The sequence below is a fragment of the Meles meles genome, chromosome 13, assembly GCF_922984935.1.
Source record: "Meles meles chromosome 13, mMelMel3.1 paternal haplotype, whole genome shotgun sequence".
Lineage (NCBI taxonomy): Eukaryota > Metazoa > Chordata > Mammalia > Carnivora > Mustelidae > Meles > Meles meles.
Window position 1 is genome coordinate 57,196,623 of NC_060078.1, and position 25,438 is coordinate 57,222,060.

Consider the following 25,438-nt stretch of genomic DNA (forward strand, 5'->3'; position numbering starts at 1 on the left):
GCGGGAGCGGGGCGGAGCCGCATTCCAGCCTCGGGGTGCGGCGGCGGCAGGCCCTGCAGGGTACACGTGACGCGTGCCCCCTCTCCTGGGCCGTAGGCCAGCGCGTACCGCGGCGTGCTCCCTGCAGCTTGTGGCCCTCTGCAAATAGACCCGCAGTTCGTTAAATTCACCACCCAGACGGACCACTTATCTTCTGGCTCCAGCTTTGAGGGAAAGGAAGGGATGGTGAGATTTTTGGGCTTCAAAGCTAGAATGACGTGGGTTCAAATCTTAAATCAGCTGTGCAACCTTGATCCAGTTATCTAAGTGAGCAATATTAGGAAGGTTTTAGAATTCATTGGACAATGGTCCATTAGGGTTCACCCTGTCCAAGTTTCTTAACAGGTAGTGAATAGGAGACGTCTATAAGCTTGTGTTCTGGGGGAATTTACAGCCTAATAAGCAAGGCAGACTTTAAAAAGCTTAAAACATTTAGTGGTGATTACAGTTGTGTTAAACATAACTATAAAGGGGTCTGGGGCGGGCTCAGTCACTAAGCGTTTGCCTTTGGCTCAGGTCATGATCTCAAAATCCTGGGATGGAGGCCCGCATGGGCTCCCTGCTTTGCGGGAAGCCTACTTCTCCCTCTTCCACTAGCCCTGCTTGTTTGTGTTCTCTCTCTCACTGTGTCTCTGTCAAATAGATTTGGAAAAAAATCTTTTAAAAGAAAAACATAAAATAAAAGGGTCAAATGGAGGAAACTCAACTCCCTGTAGGAGGTCCTGGGAGGCAGAAGAAGTAACATTTAAGGTAAAATAGGAAGGAGAAGTTGAAGTTGGTCAAATGAAGAGAAGTGGGTCTGGGAAGGTGTTTAAGGAAGAGAGAATGGCATGTGCAAAGTCTAGGAGGTAGCTCAACTCAGGAGGACTTGATATGAGACTTGGAGCGAGGCTAGGAAGGGGCAGAGTGGTGAGAAAGCAGAAGGCAGAGGCAGACCGTGAAAAAGTTTCCATTTGACTCTCTGAGGGGAATGGCATTATATATACTGTTTAACAGATATTTCATAGCATTTACCATGTGCCAGTAATGCCAGTTACAAACGGTTGCTCATTTCATCCTCATGAAAAATTTGTGTTTTTAGAAGGTCACTTTGCCCACAGCTTGGAACTTGTATTAGAGGTTTTGGGTCCAGTGGTTTTTTGTTTTTTTTTTTAAGGTTTATTTATTTATTTGGGGTGCATAGTGGACAGAAGTAGAGGGGAAGAGAGAGAATCTCAAGCAGACTGTCCGCAGAGCACAGAGCCCAATGCTGGGCTCCATCCCATGACCCTGAAATCATGACCTGAGTGGAAATCAATAGTTGGATGCTTAACTGACTGAACTGCCCAGGGTCCCTCAACAGGTTCTTGATAAACGTTTGTTTAGTTCTTTGGAAGGTGAATTGTTTGTGCACTGGTTCAAATATGGTCAGGAAGGTGCCTGGGAATAGGCAGCTAGGTCTCCCTGACTTCTTTTTCACTCCAGAGCTGACCTTCATGGTCATTTAAGTGTGATCTCTCCTCTGTAAAAGTTCTGAGGGGAAAGGAGTAAAAGCCAGCAAATAAGGATTTGTGGGTCCCTTTCTGCAAGATGGAAGGGATATTTGGGAGCTGTTCTTCCTCATCCCATGGTTTCCAGTTCCTCTTTCTGTCCTGCACAAAAACAACATCAGCAAGTGCTCTGCTGTAGTTAAAAGGGCTTTAACAACAGTTTCTCTTTGCTTTTCCTGAAGACCTAGGGAAATAGCAAAAAGAATAAAGAAGTCAGCAATGTTCGTCTCCAATAGAAGGTGCTCACTGCTGCAAAGCCTTTTCAGCTAACTGCTTCGCTAAAAAGAGGAGTGTGTGGAGTCCTGTACAGGGATGCCCTATTCCCCGGTCTCAGAAATAGGAAGGCCAAACTCTTGGCATCTCAGTGCTTGGAGAGCCTAGGATGTCTGACAACAGCAGCTCAGACGAGCATACCAGGGTGGGAATTGGGAACTTGTGGCTTCTGGGTCAGATGTGACTAAGGCTGGGTAGAGAACATCTGGTATCTCCCAACATTTTTGCAGGCATGTGACCATGCACTTATCACACAATGGAAACATTTCTATTGTTACAGCTTTACGCATCTGTATGTCTGATGAGAAGACAGGACACTTCCATCATGCAGGAATGGAAGATCTGGGATCCACCCCACAACAGGGATGGCCCTGTTTGGAAGAGAAGGTCAGCTGTGAGGAATGGAGCCCTGCTGTAATTCAGGCCAAGACCTGGTTTTACCAGTGATCAGATTAAGGTGAGGTGAGTGAGGAACATTCCTTGGGTGCAGTACTTGAGGGGACACCAAAACCAAACAACCAACCAACCAACCAGTAATCAAGATAAATATTTTAATATAATATTTTTTAAAATCAAAATTAATGTAAAACATCCACGGTGAACAAAATATCAACACTTAAAAGCAGACTGTTGTTTGTGTTATGACCTGGTGTCATTTTGCAACGGGAATAGTCATTTCTAATCAGCTCGTGGTTCCCACATGGGTCGCCCTTATGCTCCCTGCCAGTTAGCTTTATGAGAATTGAAAATAGTGTGTGAATCAATTGGGTGACACAAGACTTTATGTATGGTCCTATTTTTTGATTGTGGGGCTTTCATCAACTTTTTCCATTCAATTCAGAGACTATATCAATAGGTGTGTATAGGAATGCGTATATTCCTGTTGCCTTTGCTGCCAGTATGGCTCAGCAGAGTACTAGTTTCTAGGGGAGTAGAGTCTAGGAAGGGGGTTCCAGCTGTTCAACCTTAGGCAAATAACCTAACTTCTCTGCTTTCCTAGTTTCTCTTCTATAAAGTGGAACTAACCATCCCCACCTCTCTGTGAGGATGAAGTGAGGTGTGGTGGGCATAGGGCTCAATACAGACCTTGCTACAGCCGCTAAACCAGCATTTGACTCCTTCCCTCTCTGTCCTGCAGGGATCGTTCACACAGCTCTTGCGGATGGTTCCCTTCCAATGAGTTTGTTCTTGCTCTCTGTCCTATTCTGGGGAGACCAGAGAGAACGTCCACCCTCCGCTGACAAGCAGTAGTGTGACTCTTGAGTCCCCTCTCTTTCTGGATAAATGCTCTTGGTAACTGTAAACTCTTTAAGAAGCTCCTGTCTGCTTGGGACATTATACAAGACAACTTACTACAGCCCTCTTCTCTGAACTTAGCAGCTGAGAATAGCAAAGCCCTACAGGCAAACAGTACAGTATAGAAACACGACCACGAAACAAAACAAAACCTCGAAGGCAAAGCAAAACCCCCACACCTAATCTGACTCATGTACTTTAGAATTAAAGGTCAATTTTGTATTAATCTGCTTGGGTTGCCATAACAAAATAGCACAGGCTGGGTGGCTTAACGACAGAAATGTGTGCTCCTCGCAGCTGGGCAGGCAGGAAGTTCAAGATCTAGGTTCCGGCCCATCTGGTTTCTGGTGAGAGCCCTCTTCCCTGGTTGCACACGGCCGCCTCCTCACCGTGTCCTCATATGGTGAAGGAAGAGAGGGAGGATTCTGGTGGCTCTTCTTATAAATGTAGTAATCCTATTAGATTGGGGCTGCACTCTTACAGACCTCTCACTTAACCTTAATGACTTCCTTACTCCAAAGACAGTTATGTTGGAGGGTAGGGCTTCAACATGTGAATTTGTGGGGACACAATTCAATCCATAGCAAGTATGAACTCATGTCCTTTTTTTTTTAAAGAATTTTTATTCATTTATTTGACAGAGAGAGCAAGAGAGCACAAGCAGGGGGAACAATAGAGGGATAGGGTGAGGGAGAAGCAGGGTCCCTACTGAGCCAGGAGCCCGATGTGGGGCTCCATCCCAGGACACTGGGACCATGACCTGAGCCAAAGGCAGATGCTTAACCATCTGAGCCACCCAGGCGCCCCAGAACGCATGGTTTTTAATGTACAGATAAGTAGATATAGAAATAATTAAGTTGTAAATCTATGCATATGTTTAAATGTATATGTGTACGTATCTACATGTATGTATCCACACGAACACATGTAAACACACACGTTCTCCAGCTGTGTCTGCTGAGAGGGCCTAGAAGTGAGGATACCCCAATTTGAATAAGCACATTTACAACCCACATTCTGAGTTTTCAATACCATTCTCCACAAAAGGAACCATGACTTCTTGGAGAAATGATTGATTCAAACACTGGGGTTGAGAAAGTTCAGGATGATTCTAAAACATCGTGTCCTGGAAAGTAAGGAAGAACTCAAAGAGTGATGGAAACATCAAAAGGACTAGGAGTCCATTTATAAGGGCTCCCATTAGCAAAGGCAGAGCACCAAAATGAAGCATGACAGCAACAGATTGTAACCCAATGAGTGAAATAATACCCAAGTCCACAGTAATATGAAAAAGTGAATAAACAGGTAAACAGAAGAGAAGAAAAAGGCCTTCCTTATAGTAGAATATCAACTAGTAAGTGTATAAGGAACGAAACTACTAGAAAATCATTAACGGCTACTGAAACAGCCCTGTGGCCAATTATAAAAACAAAGCTTGTAGTAGCTTTGTGTATTTTCTCTGTTTGTTACATATACAGGGTGTTTTTGTACATATTAACCTTTTTCTTTTTCTCTCTCTTCACGTTTCATTTCATATGTAAGTTTCTTTTCTTTCTTTCTTTTTTAAAAAAGATTTTATTTATTTGACAGAAATCACAAGTAGGCAGAGAGGCAGGCGGGGGTGGGGGGAGGCAGGCTCCCCAATGAGCAGAGAGCCCGACATGGGGCTTGATCCCAGGACCCTGGGATGATGACCCAAGCCGAAGGCAGAGACTTTAACCCACTGAGCCACCCAGGCACCCCATATGTAAGTTTCTTTGTCAGTTGTTGGAAGTCAACATTACCATGTTAGTCTTTAGTTAACAGTGTATTTTTTTTTAAGATTTTATTTATTTATTTGACAGATAGAGATCACAAGTAGGCAGAGAGGCAGGCAGAGAGAGAGGAGGAAGCAGGCTCCCCGCTGAGCAGAGAGCCCGATGCGGGGCTTGATCCCAGGACCCTGAGATCATGACCTGAGCCGAAGGCCGAAGGCAGCAGCTTAATCCACTGAGCCACTCAGGCGCCCCAGTTAACAGTGTATTCTGAGGGACTGGCAAAATTTGAGAAGTGTTTCTGTTTTTTGTTTTTTCGTTTTTCTTTCTGAGCAGTATTTAATGCAGACGGTTAGGGCTGTGTATCTCCTTATTGCAGAGAGAGGGGGTGAGAAGTCACCTCCAAGAAAGACCCCTGTATCTCATTAGGTGGAAATACAGAGTTGTTTCATTGTTGCATGGAGGTCCAATTGTATATAGACGGTTGCATATGGAAGCTGAGTCTCCAAAGAGGTAGAAGGCACAGGTATCTCTGTGAGAGCCCAGTCCTGTAAATATTTCTCCTTTTCCACGGGGCACAATGCTTAGCTTTGTCAGTAGAGGGAGCCGGCAAGACGCCATGGGAGGGTTTTTCTCTCTCTGGTTCTGGAGTGTCCTCTCACTAAGCTCCTGCAGCTTGCCAGGCTTCTCCAGGGCCTGCTCCGGAAGCTCAGGTGTCTTCTCAGGCGCCTGGTCCCATGGTGTGTGGGGTCCCATGGTGTGTGGACTCCCGTGGTGTGGACTCTCGCAGTGTGGGCGGCTTGTTCAGCACCTGGGTCCTACAGCTCCGGGCAGCCAGTGACACACATGGGGTAGGAGCTTCCCTCATCTCCTTTGGTGGCTTTGCAGTCACGCTTTTTTTTTTTTTTTTTAAGATTTTAAAAGAGAATTTATTTATTTGAGAGAGAGTGAACCTGAGTGGGGGGGGGGCAGGACAGAGGGAGAGAATCTTCAAGCAGACTCCCCGCTGAGCTCGGAGCCCCATGCGGGGCCTGGATCCCATGATCCATCCATGAGATCGTGACCTGAGCCAAAACCAAGAGTCAGACATTTAACCGACTGAACCATCCAGGTGCCCCATTTTGCAATAACTTTTGATGTCCCTGCAGTTGCATCCCAGATGGCAAGTTCTATAAGGGCATCACCTCAGTGACTTCTTTGCCATCTACTGAGCCACAGCTATGTCCTCTCTAAGGAGATATGAATCTTGGCCCTGGGAGGTGGGAAAGGAGGAGAGCCCTTCTAAGGCCTGTCTCAGCCCTAGGAGTCGTAACTGTTGCATGTGTCTTCTTCTCCTGGTTTCTTCAGAGTGCTCTTTAATGCCCCAGCTCTCCATTAGAGTAAATGATAATTCCTTACGTTGAGTTTCCCCTATGCAAATTACTGTGGGGTTTCTGTCTCAAGATCGGACTCAGGCTGAATCAGTGGAGGATAGCGAGACCGGTAGTGTGATGAGAGTGAAGAATGTCAAGTGAACAAAACTCACGTGGGAGCAGGCTTCTGTCTTACAATCCAGTGACACCCTGAATCCAGTGAGCTGGGTGTCAAAGCTCTTTCAGAAAACAGTATTGATGATAAAGCTAACACTATGAGCTCTGGGCACTTTGCATCCCATTGAATCCCCACAACAGCCCAGTGATACGGAGCCGTTGCTGTTAATCTCCTTATGCCAATGCCAAAGCTGAGGTTAGAGACCTGCACGATAGCAACATGTCTTCCAGCTACACCTGTTGCCTAACAAATCACCCCAAAACTTAGTGGCATAAAATGACCATTTTTTAATGCTTATGGATTCTGTGGGTCAGGATGTTTTATTTATTTTTTAAGAGGCTTTATCTATTGGGGCGCCTGGGTGGCTCAGTTGTTGGGCGTCTGTGTTCAGCTCGGGTCATGATCCGAGGGTCCAGGGATCGGGCCCCACATCCAGCTCCCTGCTTGGCGGGAAGCCTGCTTCTCCCTCTCCCTCTCTCCCTGCTTGTGTTCCCTTTCTTGCTGTGTCTCTCTCTGTCAAATAAATAAATAAAATCTTTGTTTTTTTTAGATTTTATTTATTTATTTGACAGAGAGAGAGAGAGAGATCACAAGTAGGCAGAGAGACAGGCAGAGGGAGAGGGGGAAGCAGGCTCTCCGCTGAGCAGAGGGTGGGGGAGAAGAGGGAGAGGGACTCTAAGGTAGACTCCATATGGAGGACAGAGCAGGATGGTGGGACCTCAGGTCTCACGACCCTGAGATCATGACCTGAACTGAAATCAAGCATCAGAGTATTCACTGATTGAGCCAGACAGGGGCCCCAGGTCAGGATGTTTTAAAAATGTCCTCAGGGTTTTGGTTTTACTTAGGAATAGTGAGGCCAACAGATCAGGCGATGGCTGCCATTGAAAAGATAACTTCTGACTCACAGGTCCCCAGAGGAAGGGACAATCACACAGGGCCACGTGGGGAAGCCCCAGGGTTGGTCAGGAGGCAGAAGGAGCAAGGGAAAATCACAGACATGAGCTTTTATTGTAGTTTTTGTGGGAAGAAAAGGGTGAAACAAAGTAAGCAGCTAGGCGGGTTTAGGATTGGCTAGTTTGAATAATTCCCGCAGGCTCTCGGCGTAGGGAAGGTCTCCAGTTGCCCGACACCTTTCCCTGGGATGATTAGGGGAGAGGAATATTGATTGCCTCCTGGAGTACAAGAGCCCAAACAGAGGAGGTGGTTTTGGAGTGTGGGCTCAGGATTGGTTGGTTTGCATGGCAAAGACACACTCACAGTCACATTATTTGCTATCTTTAGGAACTAGCTAAATCTGGGAGGGGCAGTCCCTGCCTGGATCTGCAAGGTCCCAAGATGTCAAAACATCAGGAAACAGCAGAAAATAGAAGGCGTGAATGATACACAGGAACTGAGATAGCGGACAGTGGGCGTGGCTTGCCTCTGCCCTGTGATGTCAGGACTCCAGCTGGAAGTCCTGAATGTGAAGGTTGCCTTGACAGCTGGGGATTCGAATCATTTGAAAGCTCATTTCGTATGTCTGGGGCCTAGGCTGGGAGAACTGGAAGGCCCAGACTACTGACTGGAGGGCTTTGGTGGTTTCTCAGTATGACGGGGAACAGAGACTTCGTTCATGGTGGCTCAGGGCTACCTGAGCTCAGGGCCTTGTCTTTTGGACAGAACTTAGAAGTCATACAGTATGGTTCCTGCTGTCCTGCTCGTTATAACTGAGTCACAAGCTTACCCAGATTCAGGGGAAGGGCACATAGACGCAACCTCTTTTTTTTTTTTTTTTTAAGATTTTATTTATTTACTTGACAGACAGAGATCAGAAGTAGGCAGAGAGGCAGGCAGAGAAAGAGGAACGGAAGCAGGCTCCCTGCCAAGCAGAAAGCCCGATGCGGGGCTCGATCCCAGGACCCTGGGATCATGACCTGAGCCGAAGGCAGAGGCTTTAACCCACTGAGCCACCCAGGCGCCCCTAGACGCAACCTCTTGATGGACGAAGAATCAAAGAGTTTGTAGCCATGTTGTTTATAAACCGCCACAGAGTGGAACTAGGAATGAGACCCTAGCAGTCAGGATCTGAGTCCTACTTCCTTCATGCCAGGGCCATTATAAGAAACAGAAATCTGTTTAAGTTAGCTCAGGTGAAGAAGTGTGGGGGGTGTTGTTACTGGAAAGCCACAGTGAGTTCACAGAATGAAGTCTAGTGGGACAACCTGAAGCAACTAGTAGGCCCTTGTCCTCTCTCACCATCTCTTGTTCCTGCATAGCTGCCTGGGATAGTTAATTTTATGTGTCAATTTGACTGGGTCACAGAGTGCCCAGAGATTTGTTCAAATATTATTCTGGGTGTGTCTGTAAAGGTGGTTTGGGATGAGAGGAACATCGGAATTAGCAGACCAAGAAAAGCAGATTGCCCTTCCTCCTGGAGCTGGACCTTGTGCCATCAGTTGAAGGCCTGAACAGAATGAAAAAAAGGCTGACCCTCCCATGAGTAAGAAGGACCTCCTTTTTTTTTCTTCTCAAAGATTTTAATTTATTTGACAGAGAGACAGCGAGAGAGGGAACACAAGCAAGGGGAGTGGGAGAAGGAGAAGCGGGCTTCCTGCCGAGCAGAGAGCCTGATGCGGGGGTCAATCCCAGGACCCTGGGATCATGACCTGAGCTGAAGGCAGATGCTCAACGACTGAGCCACCCAGGTGCCCCAGAATGACCTCCTTTTGCCTGACTGTTTGAGTGGAGACATTGTTGTATTGTGGCTTTTTTTTTTTTTTGAGAGAACACGTGTGCGTTCATGCAGGTGGGGGTGGGGTGGGGAGGAGAGAGAATCTTAAGCAGGCTCCATGCTCAGCATAGAGCCTGATGTGGGGCTCAGTCTCACAACCCTGAGATCATGGCCTGAGCCAAAATCAAGAGTCAGAAGCTTAACCAACTGAGCCATCCAGGCACCCTGAGCCATTGGTTTATTTCTACACCCTCTTTGGACTCTAACTAAAATACTGCCTCTTCCTGGGTCTTGAGCCTGCAGCCTTTAGACTAAACTACGCTCTGGCTCTCCTGGGTCTCCACCTTGCCAACTGCACATTTTGGGACTTACCAAACCCCGTAATTCCACAAACCAATTTCCTATGATAACTCTATATGTATGTGTTATTTATCTATCCATCCTGTTCCTCTAATAACACACTGCCCTTTTCTCTGCAGATCAACTGCCTCTGCCAACTCAGGGTTTCTTCTCCCCCTAAATTTGCCTCATGCTCTGGCTTTGGTTACTCCAGCACTAGCTCCATTTAGGAATGACCATTTGGCCAAATTCCCAGTTCGGGTCAGAAGAGGAGATGGGAAAATAGCAACAGAGTTTTATGGTATAAATATTCCTTCTCTATCTAGAGCCACCACACCGACAGGGGCTACGGGTGTGAGGAGAAGGCTGCCACAGGGGCGGCAGGCTGGCCTGCCAAAGCATTTCCATGCCACTGCAGATTCTTGGGGCTTCTCTTGATCCTTGAATGCCATGATGTTAGCTATTCTGGCATCTTCCTGATGGGTCAGGACAAGGTCCTTCTTGGTCTCCAGTGGCTTCTGTGACCTTTGATCTCTTTCAGTCACGGCAGTCACGTCCCCTCTGCCTGTCTAGGTTGTGTGGCAGGGGGACTTTTTGGCAGCAGAGAGAAAAGCAGAGTTGGAGAAAATCTCCATGATTCGCCACATCTGAAAGAGTCCCCAGTGGTCATGGGAGTTGGAAACCAAGTGGTAGTGGAGGGGATAGCACGATTGCTTTTGCTCTGTGGTTTCAGTGAATAACATCTTATAGAGTCTGGTGAGACTAGACGTAAGGGGCAAGTTCATGGTTAAAGTAGACTCAGGGCATCTCAGACAGCTGTAGTGTTTCCAGCGATCCAGAAATTTAAATTTAGTTCCTAGCTTAATCTTTCTGAATCTCATTTTCCTCAGCTGTCAAGCGGAGATAATGAATTGCCTATCTCCCAAGGTTGTTGCGAGGGCCAAGGAGGAGGTGAACACCCCACACCAAGCATCCTCTGAGGGCAACCCTCGGCTCTGCCCAGTCCTTGGGCCTCATTCCTCTTGCTTTAAAGCTCCAGCCATGGGTAGGCTAGAGAGTTTGGGGGACAAATCCCCCTTTCCTGGAGACCCTTCATGCATCAGGGTAAGAAACAGAAACAGTATACACAGCCAGGCTCCCCAAGTGTAGGTCTTGGGGCCTGTGACAGCCACACCCACTCTCCCTGCCTGGGCCCGTACCTGAGGACCATCTGCAACATGGAGATCATTCTCTTTGTCACCATTTGGGGGCAGTCCTTTGATGTCTTGTGACCTCCAAGACCAAGGCTGAAGTCTGAGATATATGCACTGATTACAAGCCTGGATTTGGAGAGCGAGTATTTGAATTCTGTTCTCCATTAGATATGGGATATTAGATAAGTCACACAGCTCCCATGCCTCAGTTTCCTCATTTTAAAGTGGAGGCGGTTTTAATGGACCTACCTCAGAGAGCTGCTGTGGAAAGTACGCGAGACAAGACTGGCAAGCACCTGGGATCTGCCGCCTGGCATCTGGTAGATGCTTTGCAAATGGTGGGTGTTCCCACTGAGTCTCTGCCACTTTTACCCGAGGCTGACTGGTAGAATGGTGGTGACTGATTCAGTCCACCCTGGCCCAGAGTGTCTGTCCCTGCCCCAGGAATGTGGTCTGCTGGGGTCTGCCCACCCCACCATGGGTCCCAGTAGGAGTCATCTTCAGTAGCTCACAGGCAAGCCAATTAATGGTGAAGTCTCATGGGCGTCTCCCTTGGACACCATGGTTCCCTAGCCTTAAGGACCCGGCCTCACCAGCCAGTGTTCTGGGTGGCTTCACACAAAGACAAGCCTCAGAGGATACCTGTGGCTCCGGGTCTGGTCCTGGCCGGCTTCTCCTGGGGAGCGAGGGCTGAGCTTTGCCAGAGTCAAATGCCTTTACCACTTCATGCCCAGCCTGTGGCCCCTTGCCTCTGTCCGCCCAAAGGGGCCGAGAATCCAGGCCACTTCACCAGCCAAGGCCAGGTACTCCTTGGGGGCTGGAATAACAAATTCAGGAGCCCCCCTCCAAGTTCCTACCCAACTCCAACCCAGAGGGGACCCCACTCAGCCCACCCACCATTCCAGAGCTCCGTGTTCCCACAGCCTTAGGAACACGCCTGGAGGTATAAGCCACTTGGCGACCAAAAGAGTGTTCCACGAAGAGCTCCCTGCCCCGGGGGAGCCCAGGACAGTGAGTCAGGAGTCCTAAGTTCTAAACTTGGCACTCCCATCATCAACCAGATGTGGGAACTGGGGCTAGTCACTTACCTTCCCCAGGCCGTACCTACCCCTGCATAAAATGAGAAGCCAGGAACAAATGATCTTTAAGGCCTCTTCCAACTCAGGTATAGGATTGTGGCGTAATGCCAGGTACATACACAGCAGGTGTTCAGGAAATGTTGATTTAGTAACTTAACTCTAAGATTCCAGACAAGATTCTGCAGGTGCCAGCACCCACCTACTTCCTTGCTTTGAGTTCGGCCTCTGCTGTTAGCTAATTTATGTCGAGGGCCAACTCAGGGCCTGGCATGTAATAGGTATTAAACCAGTGTGAGTTGGGTCTATGAATGCAGTGATTTACAGTAGCCCAGAGGCTGAAGAAGGAACTGACTGACCAGCAGGAGCGGGTCATGGGAGGCCACGCTTCCCTCCTTGTTATCAGCTGCCTCCCCTTCTGGGCATAGTCAAAGTCATTGCTTTGGGGCATAAAACAATGTCCAGCAAACATCACTAATTCTTGTTGCCTGAGCAACGGAGGCCTTGCTTTTGCTCACACTCCTCCCTTTGCCTATAGCACCTGTCAGGGGCTGCGATTCAGCCCGCTTACAAGCTAATAAGGTAGCCTGCACTTGTTTCATAAATGCGGGCAGAAGATATGGTCTCCTGAGTCAGACTCGAAGGATTTACCACTCTTGGCACAGCAGGCCGTGCGAGCATCATCATTATGTCTCTTTCCCTCACTCCCTAGTTTGATGGGGACAACGCGGAGGGACCCGGGTGGATGTTACCCATACAAGAGCTTTATGTCACAGCTATGGAGCACTGAGCTTGGGGAGCCCACCCCTGTCCCCTCCTACCACCACCACTCTTACGGTAAGCAACAACCAAGCCTACTCTATGTCTGGGGGGTGGGTGTTCCTTTACCACAAACTTGCTGGCTGCAGAACACAGCAGCCAGAAATGGTTGGAAAGTGAATGGGTGACCATGGCTTTGCATTCTCAGCATGCTCAGTATTAAGAGCCACGGCTGCTTAGGCCCCAGGGGGACCGCCTTGCCCAACAATGCCTAGTCACCATCTCTGCTTGTTACAACTCTATCCACCCTCCAGAGATGTTCCATTCTGGAAGCTTTCCCAGTCCTCCCATCACACATACTCTCCCTTTTAGATTTCCTTGCATCTACCTTCTTTTCCCTTTTGTGTCCACAGCTGTCGCTGTACTACCGAGAAAGTGCAAACACAGTGAGGGCAGGAGCCGGTGCTCCTTGTTCTGCCATTCCACACCCAGATGGTTTGTATCCCACAGGTGCTTAGGCCATATTTGTGGAAATTTCCTTCCATGCTTATGCTTTTGCAGCGTCTCCTGGGACTGCCCCTTGGAATGTCTTCAGGATTCCAGAGGCTAAAAATATCTCCCCAAACCACCCCACTAGCTTCCTTGTAAGGAGCTGCGCTTAGCTTCGAGGCTGAAGATTTGTGCCCACCAGGCGGCGCACCACCCTTAAGTCTGCAGATGCCTTTCTTAGATGCCGGAGGACTCTTCTCTCCCTCTAAGTGTTTATTTGGTTAGGTCCCCTGCTCACAGATGTAGTTTATCATCAGCCCAGCACCCAGAGTCAGCCCGCAGGTGCCTGTCCTAACTCCAGCCATTTTCAAGACCAGCACCCTGAGGACACTGAGGATGTCCCAGGAAGGATTGATTGCTAAGGGAAGCTGAGAGAAAGACCCCAGAATTGGGATCAGAAGACCTAGGTTTGAGTCTCCACATGGACACTTGCTAGTTCTGTTTCTCCAGGCAAGTTATGTAACCTCTCTGGGCCCCTGTAACAGTAGCCAAGAATAAAATCTGAGAAAGTAACATATAAGCACTTTGTGGTTGTTTTGTTTTTGTTTTGTTTTGTTTTTTAAAGATTTTATTTATTTGACAGACAGATCACAAGTAGGCAGAGAAGCAGGCAGAGAGAGAGGAGGAAGCAGGTTCCCCGCTGAGCACGGAGCCCGATTCAGGGCTTGATCCCAGGACCTTGGGATCATGACCTGAGACGAAGGCAGAGGCTTTAACCCACTGAGCCACCCAGGCGCCCCAACATATAAGCACTTTGAACATGATCCTGGAGCCAGCCACACATGGGCTCTTGTTTAAACTGTCACCCGCCAGCTCTGTGAACATGGTCACCTTCCTTCACTCTCTGGGCCCTGGCTTCCCCATTTGCAAATTAGAGTTAACATTGCCTAGAATATAGGGGTGCCTGGCTAGCTCAGTTGGTAGAGCGTGTGATTCTTGACCTGGGGGTGAGTTCACACCCCACCTTGGGCATAGAGCTTACTTAAAAAACGACAAGAAACAGTGCCTAGAGCATAGTGAGCTTTCAGTGAATAATGATCACGTATGTATTATGGATCCCTAGACCCTCAAATGGTGCCCAGTGCCTAACAGGTGCTTAATATCCATTTGCTTAATGAAAGGATTTCACAGATGAGTAAACTGAGGCACAGAGTGGTTAAGTGTGAGGTCCCAGCACAAGGGAGTGGTGAATCCGTAATGCATAGCCAGCAGTCTGCCTCCATGGCTTGCACCCTTGTCTCAATACCATGCTATCTTACACGGTGACGGAGGTTACACATCACCTTTTACTCATTTAAAATAAGCGTTCACAGCTTTCCCAGGTCCCTGCAGGCGGGGCTGTGCAACAAGGCCTCAGCCCCCTGAGAAACCACATAGACTTTCTCCCATAAGGAATGCCAGGATGCTGCGAGAGGAGAGACCTGCTCAGCCAGGCCAGGGGGCCGATGGACACATTCCATGACCAGGAGATGAGGGACTAGTTCTGCACTTTGCTGACATTTATTGAGTATCTTATTTCCGGGCAAAGATAGAGGTGACAGCCAGCAGTTGCAAGCAATGTACCAGACTCAGGAGCACTGCATAACTTCTGGATGCTCCAAGAGAGGTCCTAAAGAGCCAGCAATCAACAACTTGGGAGTCTGGACCAAAGGGAGGAACATTTAAACTGGGCCTTGAAGGGTAAGTAGGAGTTTTCCAGCCAAGTGGGGTCTGGGAATGAAGGGCTTTTTGAGCTTATTTGGGGGGAATTTAAAAGGTTAGGTGGGGTTGGCATGCCCCATGGGGGCAGGGGTAAGGAAAGGAAGTGGAAAACAAGGAAAGTGAAAGTCAGTTGGAGCCACTTTGTGAAATATGCCCATAGAAGAGATAGAACTGTATCTTGTGGTCAGTGGAGGAAGCAACGCAATGCCAGGTCTGTGTTTTAGAGGGATGTCACAGTGAGCGAGGGTTGAATGGGATGGGGAGACAAGGGACACCATCTGCAGTTACCAGGTTAATGGGCTTAACTCCTCTAGACCTCATTTCTCCTCCTCAGTAAAAGGATGAAAAGAATTCTATCTCTGAGGCTGTTTTGAGGCTTAAATGGGCTTACGTGTAAATGTAGCATTAGCTTCCATTGGAGGCTGTTCTGCCTAGTGTCCTAGTTAAACACGGGGGCTTTGCTCTCTCTTACCCCAGGCTTGGTGCCCTGGCCATGTCGGGTAGCACATTTTTAATCTAGGAGACCCTGGATGGCAAGGAGGTTGGAAAAATGAGGATGGACTGATAGGACTTGGCATTGTGGTGTGTGGGAGGGGCAGGGGGGGGGTCTCTGATGGGGACCGTCCCTTTCTCTGATGTCTGAGAGCCCAGCTTTGGACGGGAGAAGAGTGAGGTGGGCACATTCCAGATGTCCAGGTGAGAACGGATGTCAGCTTCAGACCAGCGCCGCTCTCCTCCAGAGCCAGAAAAAGGCCAAGAGGCCCCGGTGGGCCCTAGGGCAGAAAAAAAGAAAGAAAGGGGCCCAGCGAGGGGCTCAAAGAACGCTCCAGAAGACAGCTTTTCCCCTCTGAGGCAGGGCAGGCAGGGTGGCCCCAGATGTGCCAAAACTTGGCCCGGGCGGCCAGAGCGGAAGGTCCGTGGGCAGCCGGGGGGTGCGAGTGCCCTCCGCCGCGCCCCGGGGAGAAAGGAATCCGAGCTGCGAGTCTGGCGCCGGCTGGAAAGGGGGGCCGGGATGGTGAGCGAGGCCCAAAAAGAGATGGCAGGAAGCCGGGAGGAGCGAGTGGGGGTGGAGACGGGAGGGGAAGCCAAAGGGCTGGTAGGAGTGGTGGAGACAGGGAGAAGAGAGGAGGGCTGGAGGGAGGAGAGAGTGGAGGAAGGGTGGGGAGAAGTGGAGAGGAAGCGCGAAGAGGACTCGGAGGGACGCGAGGAGGCCGCCGCGGGTGCAGCGGGCACGTCGGCCGGGCCACTCGCGCGAGCCCGGCGCCGCCATTCCGCTACTCGGGGCTCCGCCGCCGCCGCCACCGCGCCCGGGGGCCATGCTCCCACCGCCCCCGCGCCAGCCGCCGCCCCAGGCGCGCGCGGTGCGCGGGCCGGTGCGCCTGCAGAGGGCCTTCCTGCGCGGCCCGCTGGGCGTGCTGCGGCTGCTGCAGCTGCTGGCCGGCGCCGCCTTCTGGATCACCATCGCCACGAGCAGGTACCAGGGCCCAGTGCACTTCGCGCTCTTCGTGTCGGTGCTCTTCTGGCTGCTGACCCTGGGCCTCTACTTCCTCACGCTGCTGGGCAAGCACGAGCTGGTGCCCGTGCTGGGTTCGCGCTGGCTCGTGGTCAACGTGGCACACGACCTGCTGGCGGCCGCGCTCTACGGCGCCGCGACGGGCATCATGATCGCCCAGACGCAGAGCCACAGCTACTGCAACCTCAAGGATTACCAGATGGCCTGCGCCTACCATGCCTTCCTGGCGGCCGCCGTCTGCGGCGGCCTCTGCCTCGGCCTCTACCTGCTCTCGGCCCTCTACGGCTGCTGCCGCCGCTACCAGGGAGAGCAGGAGGTGGCGTGAGCCACCGCGCCGCGGGGCGGGGACCCTCCCGAGACCGGCGCCCCCGTCCTTCCTGCCGCCGCCGCCCCGCGCCCGTGCGCCCCGGCACCCACCCGTCTCCCCGCGCTCCCGCCCGCGCCCTGGCACCCTGGCCCGCAGTTCCCGTCCCACGGCAGAGCCGCCGCCTGGAGTACGGCCCGACGCGCCGCCCGCGCCGTTTCCTGGGACCCGGGCAGGGCCACATCCGAGCAGCGGGCCCCCACGCATCCTGGCTGTCTGAGGAGAAACCTCGCGCTTCCTCGCCCCCTTCCGTGCAGAGAGCGAGACGTGGACAGGCGCCGCGTAGATCCGGGGGAGTCTCCCAATTGGAATCAGCCTTCTGGCTGCGCCACTGCCCCCTCCCTCCTGGCCCGCTGTCGGAAGAGCACCCCCGTTCCCTGGTCCCTCTTCCAGCTTCGAGTGCTGTGAAGGGCAGGCTCGCAGTCGCGGACAGAGCCGAGGACAGGCCTCCACTGGTCTCAGGATGAGCGAAGAGTTTTGTTTCAGCTCGGGATTGTGCGCGCATCCTGCGCGATCCGTGCTCTGAGGTTGGGGTGGGGCGCGTCTGCAAAGGAGAGGATGGATTGGAAAGGACCGCGGGCTGCACTTTTCCAAGTTTGGAGTCTCCTCTCGCCTTTGCCTGTTCCGCCTTTGGCCTTGGGGTTCTTGGAGGCCAGGCCCAAACGCACACTGGTTTCCTTGGCCTCAGCTTCCCAGCGTTTCTCTCACGGGCTTCTGCTCCACCACCCCCACCTCCCAATGTCTTTTTGCATTAGGGATACTACAGGACCCTGAAGGAATGTCATGGTGAGCCTCGCCTCTTGCTCTTGGGAAAGCCAAAATAAGATTAGAACCCCGTTTCCAGACTCCCAGCCCAGCACTGTTTACATTAAAGCGGTGGGTGTTTCCAGGAACCCTGGCTCAGGAGCTACAGTCTAAAAGAGGGTTTCATTTTCAAATGGGTTTGTCAAGGTGCTATCTCTTGCCCACTTGAAGAGTCACGATGGTCATTAGCATATCAAAGGCTCTGAGAAGTCCCGCTATAAAAGAAGCCCAAGTAATTTAGTTTACAGTGTTAACTGCCTATGGACCTGGACCAATTAGATTTTGCCACCTAAGACTTCCAAACATCCCTGTGCTGTTTTGGCTGTCATTCATTCCTACCGGATCCAGCCCATTGGCTCTGGTGTGATTGAAGATCTGGGAGTGCTCCTTCTCCTTCCCAGGGTATTTCTCCAGCAGAGGGAGGGCTTGCCTCAATGGAGGATAAGATAGCTGTCCCTGCTAGGCACATGAGAGACCTGGGAATTGGCGGACCTGAACATTCCTCTACATTGTTTGGAAAATGAAGTTAAGGTTATCCAGAAGGTGTCCCTGCTAGGCACATGAGAGACCTGGGAATTGGCGGACCTGAACATTCCTCTACATTGTTTGGAAAATGAAGTTAAGTTTATCCAGATGGTGTGCCTGTCAAAAAGAACATTGCTTATAAAAGATGCTGGCACGGACCGTGAGCAGTTGGCAGGAGTGAGACTCACTCACTGAAGAGAGAAGAAAGCTCCGAAGTTGGGGTGAACAGCTGGCCCAGCCTCCATAAGGTAAGGTGCTTCCTGACTTTCCAGAGGGGTCGTAGGCCCTTGAATAAAAAATACAGAGCCCCCTTTGCCAAAAGGTGAGGGGTTTTTATTCAGGGAGCACGTTGGAGGGGTGACCACCACAATGCCCAAAGACTTGTACCAGTTCAGCCATTTTGCCACATTCCACAAAGGTCTGCTCTTGGAAAAAGCTCAGGCCTGTCTGGATTAGAAACTAGAACAGGGGAGACACAAATATGTTTTGGGGAGTGTGTTTTTGAAGCTTAGGTGGAGAGGGTGAGGCTCTTCTGTTGTAACTGCGAAGATCGGGAAGGGGCATGTTTCATGTAGAACATGAAAGCATTTATGCCGGGCTCTGCTTAAAGCACTTAGATATATTTCTTTCATTCTTTCGACCCTGTTGTGGTGAGCTGTGTTCTCATTCTCCTCTTCCCGAGGAGGCAGATGAGTCTACCTTGTCCAGAGTCTCCCAGCCGCTATGACGGGTGGAGCTAGGAGCAGGACTCTGGCAGTTTGGCCTCCTCAGGACAGGGCTGTACTCTCTAGAGAAGGGGATCAATACATGTTCGAGACTGTTCATGTGGCTACTTTAAAAAAATCGTGGTAAAATATACACGTAGCATGAAATTAACCATTCGACCATTTCAAAGTGTATGCTTTGGTATCCTTATGTAGGTTCCCAGATGGTTGTGCGACTATCACCACCATCCAGCTTCAGAACTTTTTTCACCTTGCAAGACCAAAACTCTGTCCCATTCAAATTGTGGCTGTTTTTGTTGTTGTTACTGTTGTTTTCTTTCCTTGGGGAACTCCCGGAACGCTGAGCCCTTTGCGGTCTCATTTAGGCTGGAGTGCTCCTGCCTTCCTCCAGGTGGCGCACCTGTTCTTTCAGCCCCCACCACTGGTGCTGGCCAGAGCCTGGGGCTGGCCTTTCCCGGGATACTTGGAGGTACCTTGGCTGGCCATGACTTTGGTTCTTCTTTTGCAGGTTTTCATGTTTCTAAGGCCATGGAGATTCCTGCAGCGGTCATGCCAACCTCTCCCAGGATTCGCTTCCCTGGCAGGGGGCACCATTCTGGGCTGGGCCAGCAGAGGGCTGCAGAGTGGCCAGCAGAAGGGAGAGTGGATGACCTCTGCCCAGCAGCTTCCCTTCAGCATTGTCCAAAGGAAGATCCAAGACACGTGAAGATTCATTTTGCCTTAACACAAGAGAATTCCGATTCTCCTTTGCTGTGACTTGGTTCCAAGATTCCAGACACCTGGAACGGAGCGGTGCACCTCTGTGCCCTAAACAATGGGTTTAAGCTCCAGCTTTTGTCCCTTTTCTCTTTTTCCAGATCACTGTTGAAGTTGCATCCTCAGCTCAGAACCAGCGCCCTGATCTCTTCCTAGCCCCCCAGCTCATGGTGCTCTGTCTGTGGTCGGGTGACCTTACTCAGGAGCAGACGTCTCCTTCGCCTTCAGGGTATCTTATCCAACCAGATGTGCCTGAAACATTCCAGAGCTCACTGGCTCTTCTAGATGTGCCTTCCTGCTTGGCCTCCAGCTGCTTCTCCAGATGCGAGAAGGAGGTGTAAAACAGCCCCCACACCCATCCCCTCCTCCCCCTGAGACCCTGTACCATAGGAATGGCCACCTGACCTGGCCCAGAATTTTTGAATACTGGAGGCAACCTCTTTGGCCTCCCTCATTCGACTCCAGGACTCAGTCCAGCTTGAGACCACTGTGGACTCCTACCAGTCCAAAAGTCTGGGACTACTTGAGGATCCAAGAGAGGAATTTTCTAGTATTCTACGAAGGCCAAAAGAGAAGGTGGGAGTGGGAGGGGTGTGGGCCAGTAGCGAGGGGGGATCGATGTGCCTCATTTAATAGTTTAGAGTTGATTACTAATTTGCTTTTCAGAATAAAGTTTGGTTTGTCTGATGTTGGTGTATAGGTCTTCTCTCCCCTGCAGTAAGCCTGTGTACTGGTTCTCCCAGCCTCCGTCCATCCTCTTCTTCTTTCCTTCTGGGAGGGGAAGAAAAATGAGTTCACAGGTTTTCAGTGCATTAAGGCAGGACACAGGAAGCAGAGGAAAGAAAACCGCCTGTGTCTGCCCCTGACAAAAGCTGGTGGGAATTCAAGAGGCTCCTAGCCCAGCTCTCAATGACCCCTCTGTTTTTGGAAGCTCCACTCCCTAACGGGCAGGCACAGAATGACTATGGTTAAGGAGCCAAAGAGTCCCCTGACTCCCTGACTTTGCAGAAAGGGAAATGAGCCACAGGGAGGAATGGTGCCTTGCCTAGTGTCACAGAGCTGAGAGGGGACTGAGTGAAGTCTTCTGGGGCTCAGGTTCTGATACGGACTATAGTCCTGCTCTGGTGTTGCCTCCCAGACACACCCCACCTGGTTTCCCCCAATTCCAGTCACAACCTGATGAATAAAGTGCTTTGGAAAGGGTAGGAAAGCAGAGTGAGCAGGCTTCCTTGCCAGCTTCTCCCTCCTGTGCCCTGAACCTCAAGTCTGCAGCCAGAACATAGGAGAACATAGGATTCTAGGGGCAGATCTCAGAACTCACTTAGAACAGCTCTAGGCAGAGATCGGATGCTGGGTGTGTTCCACACCCACTCTCTTCCAAAGCACCCTCCTCGGCACAATAAACACACACACACACACAGACACACACACACACACACACACACACATACAGACACACACTCACTCTGTCTTCTTCATGGTTTGGATTTCCAGGGTGGAAAAAAAATGCCAAGGACCCTCCCTTATTCCCCTCTTCCCTCTCTGTCTATTCATGAATTTTGCACGACATAAAATGTGGCCTCCCTTTATGCAAAGGCTGGTAAGCCCCCCACTCTACCGTAGCTTTGTGGAGAGTTTCGCAATGGAAAATATGCTTCTACTTCATGATCTTTTTTTTTTTTTAATATTTTATTTATTTGACAGAAAGAAATCACAACTAGGCAGAGAGGCAGGCAGAGAGGGAGGAGGAAGCAGGCTCCCCACAGAGCAGAGAGCCAGATGCGGGGCTCGACTGGGATCATGACCTGAGCCGAAGGCAGAGGCTTTAACCCACTGAGCCACTGAGGCGCCCCATACTTCATGATCTTTTTTGATCCAGTTAACAGTCTCAGTGGTTGGCGTTATCACCCCCATTTAATAGGGGAAATAGAGTCTCAGAGAGAAGGGCCTTGTTCATGGTCACACAGATGGCTAGTGGCAGACCTGGGACTGGAAGGCAGAGGTTCTTTCACTACCCCTCGCAGCTGGTAAATCCTTGTGGTCCTCCGGCAGGCTCTGAGGTTTCGATGGAGTTTGGTTTTCATTTCTGCAGATCAGGTGTTCAGGACTGGTCTAATCTGACATTTCCTGTTTAATGCTGGGGGCACTTTGAAATAAGACACAGCTCTTCAGGGACAAAATTGAGTCTGGGGAATCTGAGGGATTTGCTCATTTATGTCTACTATTTTTCCTGCTTTTCTAAGGATGGGTGTGAGGGGGCCAGTGGTAAGAAAGGAAAGCTAATAAACCCACATTTGCAGGGATAAAAGGAAAGAGGGATGTGAGAGAGAAAGGTCTGGTTAGCATTATTCATTCATGTTTGTATTGTTTTGTTTGTTATAGTAGTTATTTGTTAAAATACCAACATACATATCCATTAAAATATAATAGCAATATATACCCATCAAAAAATTAAACTGAAAAAAAAAATTAAACTGTACAGAAGGGTACAAACTAAAAAGAAGCCATTCAATCATCCTAATCTCAAATGCTAGATATAAACCATTGTAACTACTAACTCTCTTTTTTTTCCCCAAGGGTTTTATTTATCCATTTGAGAGAGAGAGAGAGAGCATGAGCTGGGGTTGGGGGAGAAGCAGAGGGAGAAGCAGACTCCCCCCTGAGCAGGGAACCAGATCCCAGGACTCGATCCCAGGACCTGGAGATCATGACTTGAACTGAAGGCAGAGGCTTAACCATCAGAGCCACCCAGGTGCCTCTTAACCTCTTTTTTTTTTTTTAATTTTTTATTTATTTGACAGAGAGAGACCACAAGCAGGCAGAGAGGCAGACAGAGAGATAGGAAGGGAAGCAGGCTCCCCGCTGAGCAGAGAGTCCGATGCGGGGCTCGATCCCAGGACGCTGGGATCATGACCTGAGCCGAAAGCAGAGGCCTCAACCCACTGAGCCACCCAGGCGCCCCACCTCTTAACCTCTTAAGGTGCCTTCTTTAATTTTTATAACGAACCAAACGTACATGGGATATGTGTGTGCACATGTACACAGTCAGACACACGTATACATTTGACTCTCTTACAACTTGCTTTTAACAATTAATGATAATATAGTTCTAACCCTTTCTAAATGTCCATGTATATAGCCAGGGACTGCAAGAACTTTGTGTACTTTCTGGAACGTTTATAACTTTCCCACATTGGTTAACTTTGTCACTCTCTTGGCTGCTTCCTGTGGAAATCTTAGTAAAACCCTTAAAAGGGGGTGGGTTCTTTTTTACACATGAGTAAATAGAGGTTTAGGAGGGGAAGTGAAGTGCCTCTCCAGGTCTGTGCCAAGAGTAGCAGGGAGCAGAGGGAGCACTGGCGTGGCTGAATTCCACTTCACCAGTCTTGGGGGAGAGGAACGTGCCACGGACCAGTGGAAGCAGCTGAAAAGAAGTGAGGAGGGCCTAAGGCTCTCTGGGCCCTTAGGCAAAGGGGAGGTATGCTGAGGTGGCCAGAACCCAAAGGAGAGCCCCTGACATAGCCAGCAGGAAGGTGTGGACCACCCACAGCAACTTCACCTGTGGAAATTCCAGTCAGGCTCCTAATTGGAAAGCCCTTTTGCCCTCCCTGTTCCATGACCCCATTCCTTTCAAACCGGATGGCTATTTGGGATCTCGCTGGCACCAGGGCTGTGACATTCTTTCCTCAGCACTGAGGTGAAGGCAAGCTCCCAGAGGCAGTTCTTGGCAGGTTCCTCTATCTCCCACAGGTGCAACACAGGCTCTCCTTACTGCCATCTCCAGGAGTCCTGAAGGGGGCGCTCCGACGTCCCAGTTGTAAAGCGCTTCAGAGTCAAGGTTGGCAAGAGGGGAGAAAGGGAACTCACTCTATGAAGTATGTGCAGTGAGTCAAGCTCAAGTCTGAGGATACCTTATATAACATCGCTTGTCATCCTCACAAGCCCAAGAAGTATTTAATTTCCCCATTTGCTGGACATGGAGACAGGCTCAGAAGGGTCAACTGATTTCCCCAGGCCACTCACGTGCCAGAAACAAGATTTGAAACTCTAGTGTGTGCCGCCATGCCTTGCTGTTTCAGCGGACTTCCCAGCAGACAGACTGTTTCTCCAGCCATCCAAAGACCCCACCGAGAGCTTCTGGGTTTTCTAATAGCTATGTTTTGAGCTAAGGCAGGGAGGAAAGACTGTAAGGAAAGTGGTATCATTCAAGTCTGAATAATGTCAGCTACTCCCTTCTCGGTTGACAGGGAAGTTAGGTTTAACCAGCTCACTGTGCTGAAGCCACTCTCCTGGTTCCTGGAGACCGCCTCTTTGTCTGCCTGATGTAGGAAGGACTCAGAGTGTCCCTCCACTTAGCCCTCCCTCCTCTTGAGACCTAGTGCCACAGGGATGGCCATGTGACCTAATCCCATACTTGGATATGGAACCCTGTGCCTTACGAAATCTTGTTCTGTACTCTGTGCTGGCTCCTTCTGTGTCCCCTAGGCGGTTAATATGACTGGCTCTAATTCTGAGGTGAACTCAGCCTGTGACGTCAGAAGTGAGGCCAATCTCTCCCTAGTTGTCTCTTCTTAGGCAATTTGCTAAGCTCTTCATCTGTTTCATCACTCCCTAAATGGGGTTAATGCTCGTAGCTGCCTCCCTGGTCCATGGGAAGAGCTTACCGAGACGAGGCACCCAGAGCAGTGAACCCGGCAGCTAGTCTCTCTGCAGGTCAGCTCTCAGCTGGTTAGTGTTGTTGGGAGGACTTCGGGTGATGTTTGCCAAGTGCAGACCTGAGCCACAGTACGTGCTCAGAAATCTTACTTCCCTTCTCCCCAATTCCACCCTGGCCCTCTTCCTGACTGAGAAATGAGAAATTGACTCCTCTACTGTTCTTTCTTGTGGTCCGATTTGAGCTGTCCTGAAAGATAGCACAGAACTGTTAAAAATCACTGTCATCTATGTGAAGGTCGGGATCCTCTTTTCTCCAGAGCCCAAGGTCCTTCTTTGCCTTCCTTTTGATTCCCTGGACCCCGTTCTGTGCTCCTAGCAGTACCTCCCTCTGCCTCCTCTCATCCTGGAAGGAGGATGCCCTCTTCTCATCTTGTTTCTTGAGGGTCCAGGCGGTCTACAGAGGGATGAACTGACCATGGATTCTCGGGTGTCGGGAGTGAGATGTTCACAGACTCCCCTCATTATGTGTTTGCAGGCTCCTCCATGACTGCCCTCAAATCAAAATTTGTCCAGGCACCAGGGCGGGGGTGGGCGGGGTGGGCCGTGTTTCTAAGTGCTTGGCTTCCCTCGATGTTTTGTATCTGGGCATTTCACTACACGTCTTTCCTCACTTCCCTGGTAAACTGTAAACTCTGTTGTATTTATCAGCTTGTCATCTTGTCCTCCCAGCCATCCCTAGGAACTGGTGAACTTGCAGGGTTTGTTTTTTAAGTTAAAATGATGAACTACCAGGGTGCCTGGCTGGCGCAGTCGGTAGAGCATGTGACTCTTGATCTTGGGGTTGTGAGTTCAAGCTCCATGTTGGATGTAGAGATCACTTAAAAATAAAAATTTTATCAAAAAATGAATTACTGGGGGGCGCCTGGGTGGCTCAGTGGATTAAGCCGCTGCCTTCGGCTCAGGTCATGATCTCAGGGTCCTGGGATCGAGCCCCGCATCGGGCACTCTGCTCCGCAGGGAGCCTGCTTCCTCCTCTCTCTCTGCCTGCCTCTCTGCCTACTTGTGATCTCTCTCTCTGTCAAATAAATAAATAAAATCTTTAAAAAAAGTGATCTTAAAAAAAAATGAATTACTGGGATGTGTGAGTGGCTCAGTTGGTTGAGCAACTGCCTTTGGCTCAGGTCATGATCCTGGAGTCCCAGGATCGAGTCCCACATTGGGCTCCCTGCTCAGCGGGGAGTCTGCTTCTCCTGCTGACCTCTCTCCTTTCATGCTCTCTCTCGAATAAATAAATAAAATCTTAAAAAAAAAATGAATTACCTCCGTGATTTTTTTTAACCTCAG

At 50.0% G+C, this 25,438-nt stretch overlaps 1 protein-coding gene and 1 long non-coding RNA gene across 3 annotated transcripts; both read left to right on the forward strand.

Moving 5' to 3' along the window:
- Positions 1–43: 43 nt before the first annotated feature.
- LOC123955469 lies at positions 44–13,523 on the forward strand. Of its 2 annotated transcripts, none has more exons than XR_006821281.1 (4): positions 44–225; positions 2,122–2,303; positions 12,455–12,579; positions 12,915–13,523. It is a non-coding gene; the product is annotated as an uncharacterized LOC123955469 (long non-coding RNA). The 2 variants fall into 2 exon arrangements; XR_006821282.1 differs by having other exon boundaries at positions 2,122–2,298.
- A 2,214-nt stretch (positions 13,524–15,737) lies between these two features.
- Positions 15,738–20,091, forward strand: MARVELD1 (MARVEL domain containing 1). Its single transcript, XM_046028028.1, has 2 exons — positions 15,738–18,205; positions 19,191–20,091. Exon 1 carries the CDS (start codon positions 16,068–16,070, stop codon positions 16,587–16,589), a length of 522 nt encoding a protein of 173 aa, XP_045883984.1. The 5' UTR covers positions 15,738–16,067; the 3' UTR covers positions 16,590–18,205; positions 19,191–20,091.
- The last annotated feature ends 5,347 nt before the right edge of the window (positions 20,092–25,438 follow it).

What these genes read in the sequence shown, in the direction of transcription:
- MARVELD1 (XM_046028028.1), top strand. Translation starts at nt 16,068, where the DNA reads ATGCTCCCACCGCCCCCGCGCCAGCCGCCGCCCCAGGCGCGCGCGGTG.